This window comes from Stenella coeruleoalba, assembly GCF_951394435.1.
Source record: "Stenella coeruleoalba genome assembly, chromosome: 3".
Classification (NCBI taxonomy): domain Eukaryota; kingdom Metazoa; phylum Chordata; class Mammalia; order Artiodactyla; family Delphinidae; genus Stenella; species Stenella coeruleoalba.
Window position 1 is genome coordinate 35,392,279 of NC_137148.1, and position 14,859 is coordinate 35,407,137.

The window sequence follows — 14,859 nt, forward strand, 5'->3', positions numbered from 1 at the left end:
AACCCTTATCATTGTCTAAATTTCCATGTTCTAATGAAAGTAGGAAATGGTAGAAAATAGCTGACAGCAAGTGTGGAAAGAACAATTAAAATGAAACTCAAAGAATGAGGTGCTATGCCAGTTTACCCCAGAACTTCAGGACTGTAAAGGACTTCAGGTGCTCTTTGCTTGAGGTTTTGTTAGTTCACAAACCAAGCCATTGCTCCCTTTCTTAGTCCAGATCATTGAGTCAACTCTAGCAAAATTTATAGTGTAATTTGGATTTGAATAAAATGATAGAAAAATCAGAAACGTAGTTTCATGCCAGTTTATCGTTATTCTACACTCTGTGGCTCCCACCATATGACCTACTCCAGCCTTCAAGCTATGACTAATCCAGGAAGGAATAACTGAACCAACATAAAACAGAAGTGACAAACTGGCAACCTGAAAGCCAAATTCAGCCCACAGATCCATGTTTTGTTGTTTTATGTTCTTTTGATTTTGGAGTAAAGGTTTTCCTGCAAAGTGTTTATAAAACAGGGAATTTTCACACAAAAATCCAGATTACCAGATTACCTTTAAAAACAGATCTAGTGAAACTGGGCTGATATTTCTGCATGGCAACATGTGCAACAACCATCCCATTTGCAAAGGGCATATGTTCTCTGTCACCATTCCCATCCCTCCCTATGACTTTGTACCAGGCCCGCTATATTCAGTTGCATGACTGGCTTGGGTCCTCCAAGCTGCAGGGTCTGCCACCCTGGCCTAAAGTCAACCACAACCCCTAGAAATCTATCAAGTACCTAAATGCATCATCCTCTTCAAAAAAAAAAAAAAGAGGCACCCATACAAAGTAAAGTGTTAGACATTTAGGAAACTTTGCCTCCTGTAACTGGGGTTTTGTTGCATTTTTCTATGTGTTTGAACCTGTGAACTATTCATTTAGAGATGCAGAACCAAGTTTAACCCATCAGTGCGACAGAAGGCAAAGGGCCCAGGTTTTGGAGTCAGCTGGTTTGGATTTGAGCGCCAGCTGAGCCAAGTATTAGTGTGTGATTTGAACATGTTCCTTAAATATCTAAATCTTTCCACAGATAATGTCTTCTGCCTCCCTGGTAGTGGTAAGGATTAAATGAAATGTTTAGTGCAAGGGTTGACAAAGTTGTTTTAAAAATGACCAAACAGTAAATTTTTAGGCTTTCTAGGCTATGCAATCTCTGTCACCACTACTCAGCTCTGCCACTGTGGCGTGAAAGCAGCCATAGATGATATGCAAACTATTTTACATAGATAATATGTAAAATGACCATGACCATGTTCCAATAAAACTTTATTTACAAAAACAGAGGGCAGACCACATTTGGCCCATAGACCGTAATTTGCTGACCCAGAGTCTAGTGCAAGATACATCTCATAGTGGTTTATCAGAAGCATTCAAAAATGGTAGCAGTTATTAATAACATGAATTTTTTCTATAACTTCTGTTCATCAGTAACAATTTAACACCGTCCCACAGAGTAAACCTAGTGGAGTCTACTCAAACACAACTTGCGGAATTTGGCTTATTCCTTGGATTATGTAAAAAGGTGGTGGAAACATGCAAAAAACGTTCATTCACACTAAGCAGACTATCAGCTGATACCCAAAACTCAGATTGGAATGGATAATCTCTGAGCTTTAGTCCAGAGCCACAATGTTAATTTTTTTTCTTTTAATTGAAGTATAATTGCTTTACAATGTTGTGTTAGTTTCTCGTGTACAGTGAACTGAATCAGCTATATGTATATATATATATATATATCCCCTCCCTCTTGGACCTCCCTCACCCCCATCCCACCCATCTAGGTTATCACAGAGCACCGAGCTGAGCTCCCTGTGCTATAGAGCAGGTTCCCACTAGCTAGCTATTTTACACATGGTAGTGTATTGATGTCAAACCTAATCTCCCAATTCATCCCACCCTCCCCTTCCCCACTGTGTCCACACGTCCATTCTCCACATCTGCCTTTCTATTCCTGCCCTTCAGATAGGTTCATCTGTACCATTTTTCTAGATTCCACATATATGCATTAATATACAATATTTTTCTCTTTCTGACTTACTTCACTCCATATGACAGACTCTAGGTGCATCCACATCTCTACAAATGACCCAATTTTGTTCACTTTTATGGCTGAGTAATATTGTATATATGTACCACATCTTCTTTATCCATTTGTCTGTCATTGGACATTTAGGTTGTTTCTATGTCCTGGCTATTGTAAACAGTGCTGCAATGAACATTGTGGTACATGAATCTTTTTGAATTACGGTTTCTCAGGGTATATGCCCAGTAGTGGGATTGCTGGGGCATATGGTTGTTCTATTTTTAGTTTTTTAAGGAACCTCCATGCTGTTCTCCATAGTGGCTGTACCAATTTATGTTCCCACCAACAGTGCAAGAGGGTTCCCTTTTCTCCACACCCTCTCCAGCATTTATTGTTTATAGATATGTGATGATGGCCATTCTGACTGGTGTGAGGTGATACCTCATTGTAGTTTTGATTTGCATTTCTCTAATAATTAGTGATGCTGAGCAGCTGTGCCTCTTGGCCATCTGTATGTCTTCTTTGCTGAAATGTCTGTTCAGGTCTTCTGCCCATTTTTTGATTGGGTTGTCTTTTTGATATTGAGCTGCATGAGCTGTTTGTATATTTTGGAGATTAATCCTTTGTCCATTGCTTCATTTGCAAATATTTTCTCCCATTCTGTGTGTTGTCTTTTTGTCTTGTTTATGGTTTCCTTTGCTGTGCAAAAGCTTTTAAGTTTCATTAGGTCCCATTTGTTTGTTTTTATTTTCATTACTCTAGAAGGTGGGTCATAAAAGATCTTGCTGTGATTTATGTCAAAGAGTGTTCTGCCTGTGTTCTCCTCTAAGGGTTTTATAGTGTCAGGTCTTACATTTAGGTCTTTAATCCACTTTGAGTTTATTTTTGTGTATGGTGTTTGTTAGGGAGTGTTCTTATTTCACGTTTTCTTTTACATGTAGCTGTCCAGTTTTCCCAGCACCATTTATTGAAGAGGCTGTCTTGTGTCCATTGTATATTCTTGCCTCCTTTGTCATAGATTAGGTGACCATAGGTGCATGCGTTTATCTCTGGGCTTTCTATCCTGTACCATTGATCTGTATTTCTGTTTTTGTGCCAGTACCATACTGTCTTGATTACTGTAGCTTTGTAGTATAGTCTGAAGCTGGGGAGCCTGATTCCTCCAGCTCTGTTTTTCATTCTCAATATTGCTTTGGCTAGTCGGGGTCTTTTGTGCTTCCACACACATTGTATAATTTTTTGTTCTAAATCTGTGAAAAATGCCATTGATAATTTGACAGAGATTGCACTGAGCCTATAGATTGCTTTGGGTAGCATAGTCATTTTCATAGTATTGATTCTTCCAATCCAGGAGCATGGCATATCTCTCCATCTGTTTGTGTCATCTTTGATTTCTTTCATCAGTGGTTTATAGTAGTATCTGAGCTTTATTCCACAGCCACAATGTTGACTTTAAAACAAAAACTCTAGTTACACTATTAATGAAATAAATAAATGACTTACTCAAACTTATTCAAGAAATGGTTTATTGAGCACCCTTTCTGTGCCAGGAATTGTTCTAAGTGCTGGGGATATAATCAGGCCCAAGACAAGCAGGATAGATATTGAAATGAATTATGGTCAAAAAGTAACTTAAATATTTGGAACAGAAATTTTAAGTGCATCATAGACTTGTGTATACAAATCCATACTGATTAGAGATAGTTCAAATTTAGTCTGCCCTAACTGAAATGAACTATGCAATAACACCCTGGTTAATGAGATTGCCTTGGATAATCTTATAATTCATGTAGATTTGTGGTATGAACTTATACCAACCCACTCTTTTTTAAGGGTACAGATAATGTTGGCTCCACATAGACTGGCTCTTTCTCCTCCCCTTCCCTTCCTCTACAAATTACAGATGAGATGTATATTAAAATTACCTCCCTTATAACTGACATGGAAATTGGCTTCAGATGGAATTAAATTTCTAACTTCCAAGACTAAGACTGTCTTATCAATAAAAGACATTATAAAAGAAAAGTTATAAGAAAACTGCATTTTACTTAAATTGGTTTCAGATGAGGGTTTTTTGTTGTTGTTTTTTGTTCTTTTTTTCTTCTATAGTTTTGCCTTGTCATTTACTGCTTAATGCTTTCCTCTTTCTCAGATTATACTTATTCCAAATTTTCTGTTACTTTAATAATACTGTCAACATTTTATTTCTATCTTTTGAAATAAGAATGTGTAACTGACATCAAAACAAAATTTTGTTTTCAAGGATTAAGATGTTGATTCTACCCCCAGTTCCAGTTCCAAAGATTAAAGGAATTGATCCAGATCTCCTCAAGGTAATTAATAAATTATCTAAGTTATACATAACAGTAATTAAATGATACCTGAACAATAATGTCTTATGTTGAGACCTTTTGCAAGCTATAATGTATTACATTTTATTTTTTGTATTCTTTCTGGAAAAAAAGTTTTTAAATAATACATCTCAAAATTATGAAAATGTCTTACGTATTTAAAAATTCTTGACTACTGGATCAAGATGGCAGAGTAGTAGAATGTGAAGCTCACTGCCTCACACAAATACATCAAAAACACATCTACATGTGGAACAATTCTCACAGAATATCTACTGAATGCTGGCAGAAGACGTCAGACCTCTAAAAGGGCAAGAAAATTTCTGTGTAACCAGGTAGGACAAAAGAAAAGAAAGGAATTGGGAAGGGACCTGCACCCCACCCCTTGGGAGAGAGCTGTGAAAGAGGAAAGATGCCTGCACCCTGGGAAGTCCCCTCACCATCATGGAGATCAGCCGGGACAGAGTGGGAGTTTTAGAGCCTTGGAGGAGAATGCAGGAACCGGTTTTGCAGCAGCTAGAATGGAGAGAGACCGGCAGACAGTCAGTGCCACCGCTCAGCACTCCCCGGCCGGAGACACACATCCATCAGTGCAGGCAGGGACCGAGTGCTGAAGCTTAGGCTTCAGAGATTAGATCCAGGGAGAGGACTCAGGTGGTGGGCTGTGCAGAAAGAGCCTGAAGGGGCTGGAGCTTGGTGCAACTGCACCAGAGGATGTACACAGAGGAAGCCTGGGCTACCTTAGAGGCCAGGTACCATTGTTTGGGTGGTGTGTGAGAGGAGAGGCAAGACCTGCCATTGCAGCCTTTCTCCCTGTATGTGCTCTCAGGTTGCAGGACACTGCCTACACAAGCTACAGGAGCGATCACAAGCCACCACCACCCCCAACCCCCATGCTTTAAGAGCTGTCATGAGCTACCACCACCACCCTCGCAGAATCCAGGAATAGTTGTGAGCCATCTCCCATTGTGTGCTCCAGGGATGCGCATGAGCTGCTACCACCACAGAGAATGCCAGGACCAGGCACCAGCCACTGCATCTGCACACGCCCTATCAAGAGAATAATGGCCAGCACATGCTGAGGAAAGAGGTGACAGGCATCAATACTAAAAACAGCCCTTGCACCAAAATATTAAATCCACACAAACTACACCGGGACACTCCCACATATAAATAGCCCTCCAAGACCACAGTAGATTATTGTTTCTCCTAAACTCACAGAATAAGAGAAATATAAGGTAAAATGAAGAAGCAGAGGAACCACTCCCAGTTAAAAGACCAAGAGAATTCCCCTGAAAGAACAATGAAACAGACCTCTTCAGTCTAGTAGACACCGCATTCAAAAAGGAGATAATGAAAATACGGAAGGAACTAAGAAATGCTATTGACAGAAATGCAGAGTACTATAAAAAGGAACTAGAAACTATAAAAAGGAACCAAAAAATTTTAAAACTCATTTGCCAAGATGAAAACTGAACTAAAGGCAATGAATAGCAGAATGAATAATACATAAAACTGAGTAAATGACCTGGAAGATAGAATAGTGGAAATCACCCAATCAAGACAGCAGACAGAAAGCCAAATGAAAAAAAAATGAAAGCAATATAAGAGACCTATGGGATAATATAAAGCATGCCAATCTATGCATAATAGAGACCCCAGAATGGGAAGAAAGAGAAAAGGGTATTGAAAATGTATTTGGGAAGCTAAAAACTTCCCAAACGTAAAGAAAGAAACATATCCAGGTACAGGAAGCAGAGGGTCCCAAACAAGGTAAAACCAAACAGACCTACACCAAAATTATAATTAAAATGGCAAAAGTTAAAGAGAGGATTCTAAAGGCAGCAAGAGAAAAGTTAATTACAAGGGAACCCCCATAAGGCTATCAGCTGATTTCTATACAGAAACTTTGCAGGCCAGAAGGAAGTGGCAAGACACATTCAAAGTCCTGAAGGGGAAAAAACTGCAACCTAGGATACTCTACCCAGCAAGATTATTATTTACAATAGAAGGAGCGAGAAAGAATTTCTTAGACAAGCAAAAACTAAAAGAATACAGCAATACTAAACCTATCCTAAAGGAAATATTGAAAGGTCTTCTGTAAATAGAAAAGAAGAATATATAGGAAAGAGAAAATCACCTAAATAAGCCAGTACACGGATTTTAAAAAAATCAAAATAAATTTCTGTGAAATTTATGATAACCACAGTGAACAGCAAAAGGATGAACATGAAGATGTAAAAGAGGACATCAAAATCATATAATGTGGTGGAGAAGAGTAAGAAAGTGTAAATTTTTTTTTATCATTTCCTAGAATGTGTTTGAGCCTATATGATTACCAGTCTAAGGCAAGTATCAATAGCTATAGGATGGGGTTTACATACTTGAGAAACAAGGTAACCACAAATCAAAAACATACAAGAGACTCACAAAAACCAAAAAGAAGTACAATACAAAAGAAAATCATCAAACCACAAAAGGGAAAAACAAAAAGAAAAAAGGGACAAAGAAGAAATAAAAAATCAACAGGAAAGCAAGGCTTAAAATGGCAATAAATACATATCTATCAATAATTACCTTAATGTCAATGGACTAAATGCTCCAATCAAAAGACACAGAGAGGAAGATTGGATTAAAAAAACAAGAGCCTACAATATGCTGCCTACAAGAGACCCACTTTAGAGCAAAGGACACAGATTGAAAGTGAGGAGATGGAAAAAGATATTTCATGCAAATGGAAATGACAAGGTGGGGATCACAATACACGTATCAGACAGAATAGACTTTAAAACAAAGGCCATAAAGAAAAATAAAGAAGGACACTTTTACACTCATCAACATATATGCACCTAATATAGGAGCACCCAAATACATAAAACAAATACTAACAGACATAAAGGGAGAAATTGACAAAAATACAATAATAGTAGGAGACTTTAACACCCCACTCACATCAGTGCACAGATCTTCTAGAAAGAAAATAAGGCAACAGAGATCCTAAATGATACAATAGAACAGATAGACCTAATTGATATTTTTAGGACATTACATCCAAAAAAACAGAATATACATTCTTTTCGAGTGCACATGGAACATTCTCTAGGATTGACCACATACTAGGGTACAAAACAGACCTCAACAAACTTGAGTATAGAAATTATCTCAAGCATCTTTTCTGACCACAGCAGCATGAAACTAGGAATCAACCACAGAAAAAGAAAATGACGACTAAACAATATGCTACTAAAAAAACGATTACCAAACAATATGCTACTAAAAAACCAATCAGTCAACAATGAAATCAAAGAGTAAATTTAAAAATACCTTGAGAAAAATTACCATGAAAACACCACTGTACAAAATCTATGGGATGCAGCAAAAGCAATTCCTAGAGGGAAGTTCATAGTGATACAGGCCTTCCTCAAAAAAACAAGAAAAGTCTCAGATAAACAACCTAATCTACCACTTAAAAGAAGTAGAAAAAGAACAAACAGAACCTAAAATCAGCAGAAGGATGGAAATAATCAAGATCAGAGAGGAAATAAATAAAATAGTGATTAAAAAATAGAAAAAAATCAATAAAACCCAGAGCTTGTTCTTTGAAAGGGTAAACAAGACTGACAAACCTCTGGCTCACCAAGAAGAAAAGAGAGAGAACCCAAATAAACAAAATAAGAAATGAAAAAGGAGACATAACAACTGATACCACAGTAATACAGAAACCATAAGGGAATGCTATGACCAATTATATCTCAACAAATTCAACAACCTAGAAGAAAAGGACAAGTTTCTAGAAACATACAGCCCACCAAAATTGAATCAACAATAAGTAGATAATTTGAACAGACTGATCATTAGAGGTGAAATAGAATATGTAATTAACTCCCTACAAACAAAAATCCAGGACCAGATGGCTTCAAAGGCAAATTCTACCAAACATACAAAGAAGAACTCACACCAGTCCTTCTCAAACTCTTCCAAAGAATTGAAGAGGGAACACTCCCAAAGACATTCTATGAAGCCACCATCACCCTGATACCCAAACCAGACAAAGACACCACCAAAAAAGAAAATTACAGGCCAATATCTTTGATGAATATAGACGCAAAAATTCTCAACAAAATCCAACAACACATAAAAAAAGATCATACACCATGACCAAGAGTCATCCCAAGTTCACAGCATGGTTCAGCATACACAAATCAATGTGATACATCACATAAACAAAAGAAAAGACAAAAACCACATGATCATCTCAAAATTTGACAAAATTCCACATCCATTCATGATAAAAACTCTTACCAAAGTGGGTACACAGGGAACATATCTCAACATAGTAAAAGCTATGACAAACCCACAGCCAATATAATACTCAATGGTGAAAAGCTGAAAGACTTCCCACTAAAATCTGGAACAAGACAAGGATGCCCACTCTTACCTCTTCTATTTAACATAGTATTGGAAGTCCTAGCCATAGCAATCAGACAAGAAAAAGAAATAAAAAGTATCCAAATTGGAAGGGAAGAGGCAAAATTGTCGTTTTATGCAGATGACATACTATATAGAAAACCCTAAAGAATCCACAAAAAAACTACTAGAAATAATAAGCAAATTCAGCAAAGTAGCAGGATACAAGATTAACATATAGAAACCGGTTGCATTTCTTTACACTAACAACAGAATATCAGAAAGGGAATGTAAACAAACAATATTATTTAAAATCTCACCCAAAAATATAAAATATGCTTGAGAATAAACCTGACTGTGGAGGTAAAAGACTTATATGCTGAGAACTATAAAACATTAATAAAGGAAACTGAAGGTGAGTCAAAGAAATGGAAAGATATCCCATGCTCATGGATTGGAAGAATTAACATTGTTAAAATGGTCATACAGCCCAAAGCAAACTACAGATTTAATGCAGTCCCTATCAAATTACCCATGACATTTTTCACAGAACTAGAATAATCCTAAAATTTATATGGAACTATTAAAGACCCAGAATTGCTAAAGCAATCCTGAAGAAAAAGAACAAAGCAGGAGGCATAACCCTCCCAGACTTCAGACAATACTACAAAGCTACAGGGGCATTGGCACAAAAAACAGACATATAGGTCAATGAAACAGAATAGAGAGCCCAGAAATAAACCCACACACCTATAGTCAATCTTCAACAAAGGAGGAAAGAATATACAATAGGAGAAAGACAGTCTCTTCAACAAGTGGTGCTGGGAAACTTGGACAGCCATATGGAAATCAATGAAGTTAGAACATACCCTCTCACCATACATAAAAATAAACTCACAGTGGCTTAAAGACTTAAGACATGACACCACAAAACTCCTAGGACAGATCATAGGCAAAACATTCTCTGACATAAATCATACCAATGTTTTCTTAAGTCAGTCTCCCAAAGCAATAGAAATAAAAACAAAAAGAAACAAATGGGACCTAATCAAACTTACCAGCTTTTGCACAGCAAAAGAAACCATAAACAAAGAGACAACCTACAGAATGGGAGAAAGTATTTTCAAACAATGAGACCAATAAGGGCTTTATTTCCAAAATATACAAATAAACAACCCAATTGAAAAATGGGCAGAAGACCTAAATAGGCATTTCTCCAAAGAAGAAATACAAATGGCCAATAGGCACATGAAAAGATGCTCAACATTGCTAATTACTAGAGAAATGCAAATCAAAACTACAATGAGGTACCACGTCACACCAGTCAGAATGGCCATCATTAAAAACTCTACAAATAACAGATGATGGAGAGGGTGTGGAGAAAAGGGAACACTCCTACACTGTCGGAATGTAAGTTGGTACAGCCTCTATGGAAAACAATATAGAGGTTCCTCAGAAAACTAAAAATAGAATTACCATATGATCCAGCAATCCCACTCCTAGGCATATATCCAGACAAAACTCTAATCCAAAAAGATACATGCACCCCTATGTTCACAGCAGCACTATTCACAATAGCCAAGACATAGAAACAACCTAAATGCCCATCGAAAGATGAATGGATAAAGAAGATGTGGTACATATATACAATGGAATACTACTCAGTCATAAAAAAGAATGAAATAATGCCACTTGCAGCAACATGGATGCAACTAGAGATTGTCATACTAAGTGAAGTAAGTCAAAGAGAAAGACAAATACCATACGATATCACTTATATGTGGAATCTAAAATATGACACAAATGAACCTATCTACGTATGAAACAAAAACAGACTCACAGACATAGAGAACAGACTTGCAGTTGCTGAGGGGGAGGGGGTTGGGGGAGGGATGGAATGGGAGGTTGAGGTTAGCAGATACAAGCTATTATATATGGAATGGATAAACAACATCCTGCTGTATAGCATGGAGAACTATGTTTGGTATTCTGTGATGAACCATAATAGAAAAGAATTTTTAAAAAGAAAGAAAGAAAAGTTCTTCACTAATGTGGTTTTGTTACTAATTAGTCTCTGAATGTTATTATATCACTTAATTGTTGTGAGTTTTTCATAGATCTTCATTTTCTATTTCCTAGGAAGGAAAATTAGAAGAGGTGAACACAATCTTAGCCATTCATGACAACTATAAACACGAATTCTACAATGATGACTCTTGGGTTGAATTTATTGAGCTAGATATTGATGACCCTGATGAAAAGACTGAAGGATCAGACACAGACAGACTTCTAAGCAATGACCATGAAAAATCACTTAATATCCTTGGGGCAAAGGATGACGACTCTGGACGTACCAGCTGTTATGAACCTGACATTCTGGAGACTGATTTCAATGCCAATGACATGTGTGATGGTACCTCAGAGGTTGCTCAGCCACAAAGGTTGAAAGGGGAAGCAGATCGCTTGTGCCTTGACCAGAAGAATCTAAATAACTCACCATCGAATGATGCTACCCCTGCTAGCCATCAGCCCAGTGTTATCCTAGGAGAGGAAAACAAACCAAGATCACTTCTTATTGGCAAAACTGAGTCAACTCATCAAGCTGGCCATATACAGCAACAGCTCAGCAATCCAAGTTCATTGGCAAACATCGACTTTTATGCCCAGGTAAGTGACATTACACCAGCAGGGAGTGTGGTCCTTTCCCCGGGCCAAAAGAATAAGGCTGGGATCTCCCAGTGTGACATGCATCCAGAAGTCGTCTCACCCTGCCAAGCAAGCTTCATCATGGACAACGCCTACTTCTGTGAGGCAGATGCTAAAAAGTGCATCGCCCTGGCCCCTCATGTCGAGGTTGAATCACATGTAGAGCCAAGCTTTAACCAGGAAGACATTTACATCACCACGGAAAGCCTTACCACTACTGCTGGGAGGTCTGGGACAGCAGAACGTGTTCCAAGTTCTGAGTTGCCTGTCCCAGACTATACCTCCATTCATATAGTACAATCTCCACAGGGCCTCGTACTCAATGCAACTGCCCTGCCCTTGCCTGACAAAGAGTTTCTCTCATCATGTGGCTACGTGAGCACAGACCAACTGAACAAAATCATGCCGTAGCTTTTCTTCGATTTCCCATGAGCTACATATTTAATGAGTTACCTATTTACTCTAGCAAAGAGTTGGCTAGGGAATGAATGCTTAAACCAAAACAATGTTTAAACATTTTTTGGAGGGGGGTGGGAGTTGAGGGTGGGGGATACGGATTCTAAATGGCTTTTCCTGAAGTGTTGAAACATGATATTAAAGAAAAAGAAGAAGAACCCTTCATCAGATAGATATTCTTGTTGTGAATTGTAAATATTTTAAAGAATTGTCTCAAAGACTGTTTAGTGGCAGTGATTGTCTTGTTATTGTGGGTGTTAATTTTGTGCTACTAAGCATTGAATGGCTATGTTTTTTAATCTATAGTTAATCATGCTTTTTGAAAAAGCGAAAAATCAGGTGGCTTTTGCAGTTCAGGACGATTGAATGCAAATCATAGCACAGGCTAAGTTTTTTTTAATAATTGGGAACTAAAATTTTAGGTAAGAAGACAAGAAATAGTTTGGATATGTAAAACATTTATTTTGACATAAAATGGATAAAGGTATTTTTAATAATTTACACTTTAAGCATGGCTATTTTCTATTACACTATACACGGTGTACTGTAGCTCATGCCGACCCATCTAAAGAATGTAGTAACTGCAGTCTAAAGCTGGTTTAATGCTTTGGTCAACGCACCTGAAGAAAAACTAGTTTTTTACAAGGCCCTTTTTATACCTCCTAAAACTCTTTAAATGATTCTAAAATGATTGTAGTTAGCTGCATTATTGGAATGTGTTCATCTTATCTGAATTTGTAAACAGATATTTGTTAATTTAGAAAACTTTAAAATGTTTGCACAGATCAACTTATCATGAACCAAAAAAACCCAAAAAAACAAAAAAAAAAACCCACAACACAAATGAACAAAAAGGCTTTTCTTACCCAAGTTTTGGTTCATGTCAGAGCACTGCATACTAAGAGAATAGAAATCATAGCTGGTTCCTATTGACCCAGAATGCTTAATCACTGCAGTGCACGGGGAAGGAGTTTCTTAGTGCACTCAGATCATGAGAGTCAAGCCTTAGAACCTCGGCCACAGTGTCTCTTAGTTCATATTTACCTAAGGAAGGAATAGGTACAAGAAGCATTTTGTAAGTTGAAGCTGGTCGAAGTGAAGTTAACCAGATCATGGAATAAAAGTTCAAGAAAAAGCTTTTTCTTTCACAGCCTATAGCCAGACACATACTCATTATTCATGGTAGCAAAAAAAGAGAAAAAACAAGATTTTAAATCCCCAAGATAACTAAAAAATTTATTTAAACCCATAGCAGAAACTTTCTTCCTTACCAAATCTTTTATAGGATTTACTTAAATAAAAGAAGTTTCATCACTTTTTACTTCCCCTCTGAGTGGATTGGCCTTAAAGCGGGTAGTCAGAAGAAAAAGAAGCAGCCTGAGTAAATTATAAGTTATTGTTCAATATCTTAATAACCTAAACATCATTCATAGGAGCACTGGGATTGCTCCTCAAAAGGTTTGTCAAAAAAAGAAGACTCATCTCACTCAAGAAGGCTTCTCACTTAAGTATTTTTTAAAGGTTAATAAAACTTTAAAGTTAGCTTTAACTTAAATAGTATTTGCCATACCTTTTTAGGAAACAAGCTTAATGGTTGGCGATTTTAAATTCCCTCTTTCTTGCAGGAAGGACAGTGAAAAGCTAGAATTGGGTGTTTAAAGTTCAACATGTTACTTTGTAATAGATGTTTAATAGATTTTCTGCTACCTTGCTGCTACGGTTTTCTCTAAGAGCTACATAATTTAGTTTCATAGACAGTTTCATCAATGTAGAACCTAATTCAACTTAAAACTGTGTGTTTGGGAAAACTATCTTACTATTTTACAATAGGCTGACAACATTTCTATAGCCAAAAATAGCTAAATACCTCAATCGGTCTCCGAATGTCATTTTGGTACTTTGCTGGCCACACAAGCCATTATTCACTAGTATGACTAGTTGTGTCCTGCAGTTTATATTTAACTTTCTTTATGTCTGTGGATTTTTTTCCTTCAAAGTTTAATAAATTTATTTTCTTGGATTTGTGATGGTATGCTTCTATTGTCAAACACCCACAGGAAAAGCACCCTAAATCAGACTGCATACTCAGTTCTTCTCCTTGTAAGGGGAGCATAGCACAGTTCGTTTAAACACAGTAGCAATGTGTGTGAAGATTTTTTTCTGTGCTGAAATATAGAGCAGAGAAGACCGCTCCGACCCTTTTTTTATTTTGAATAAACACAAGCCCAGCTCAAAAATATCCTGCTGGCTTGCCTGGACTCTTAGAGCCTTATTTTGGATGCATCAAAGCATGCATGATGTACATGGGGGTGTTTGTGACATGGGGAGAGCTTGAGCATGTTGCCTAGAAAGAGGGGAGGGGTAAACAGTTCTCCCTCTACCATTCACACATTAGAACAAGTCAGTTTGTCAGACTAGCTCCTTGTCATAATGGGAAGCCAATAAGAAGTCAAGTCTGGGAGGGAAGCTGTTTAGGTAGGTTGTGTAGGAGCCTAAGAGCAGTAAAGCCACAAAGCAGAGATTCCCCCATTGGAGGCTCCAGCTCCAAGAAGGGTGCAATCACAATAAAGTCAAATCCCATACCCACCAGGTGGGCAGTTCACAAACTGGAATATAATTGTATCACAGAGGTTCTCCCACAGGAGTGAAAGTTGTGAGTCTCACATCAGGCTACCCAGGCTGGGGGTCTGGCATTGAGAAAAGGAGCCCCAAGAGCACCTGGCTTTGAAGGCCAGCAGGGTTTGACTGCAAGACTTCCACAGAACTGGGGGAGGCAGAAATTCCACTCTTGGAGGGCACACACAATGTCTCATGAGCACCAGGACACGGGAAAAAGAGTGACCTCATAAGACCCTAGGCCAGACCTA

General features: G+C 37.8%; 1 protein-coding gene across 4 annotated transcripts in view; it reads left to right on the top strand.

The window, feature by feature from the left end:
* The window catches only part of GHR (growth hormone receptor), a gene marked incomplete at its 3' end in the record, with an annotated part of 275,896 nt that extends 261,893 nt beyond the window's left edge, over nt 1-14,003 (top strand). For all 4 annotated transcript variants that reach the window (XM_079915975.1, XM_079915974.1, XM_079915976.1 and 1 more), the window contains 2 exons: nt 4,336-4,405; nt 10,970-14,003. In XM_079915975.1, coding sequence (XP_079772101.1) covers nt 4,336-4,405; nt 10,970-11,947 — 1,048 coding nt within the window. The remainder of the gene's footprint in view (nt 1-4,335; nt 4,406-10,969) is intronic.
* Between the last annotated feature and the right edge of the window lie 856 nt (nt 14,004-14,859).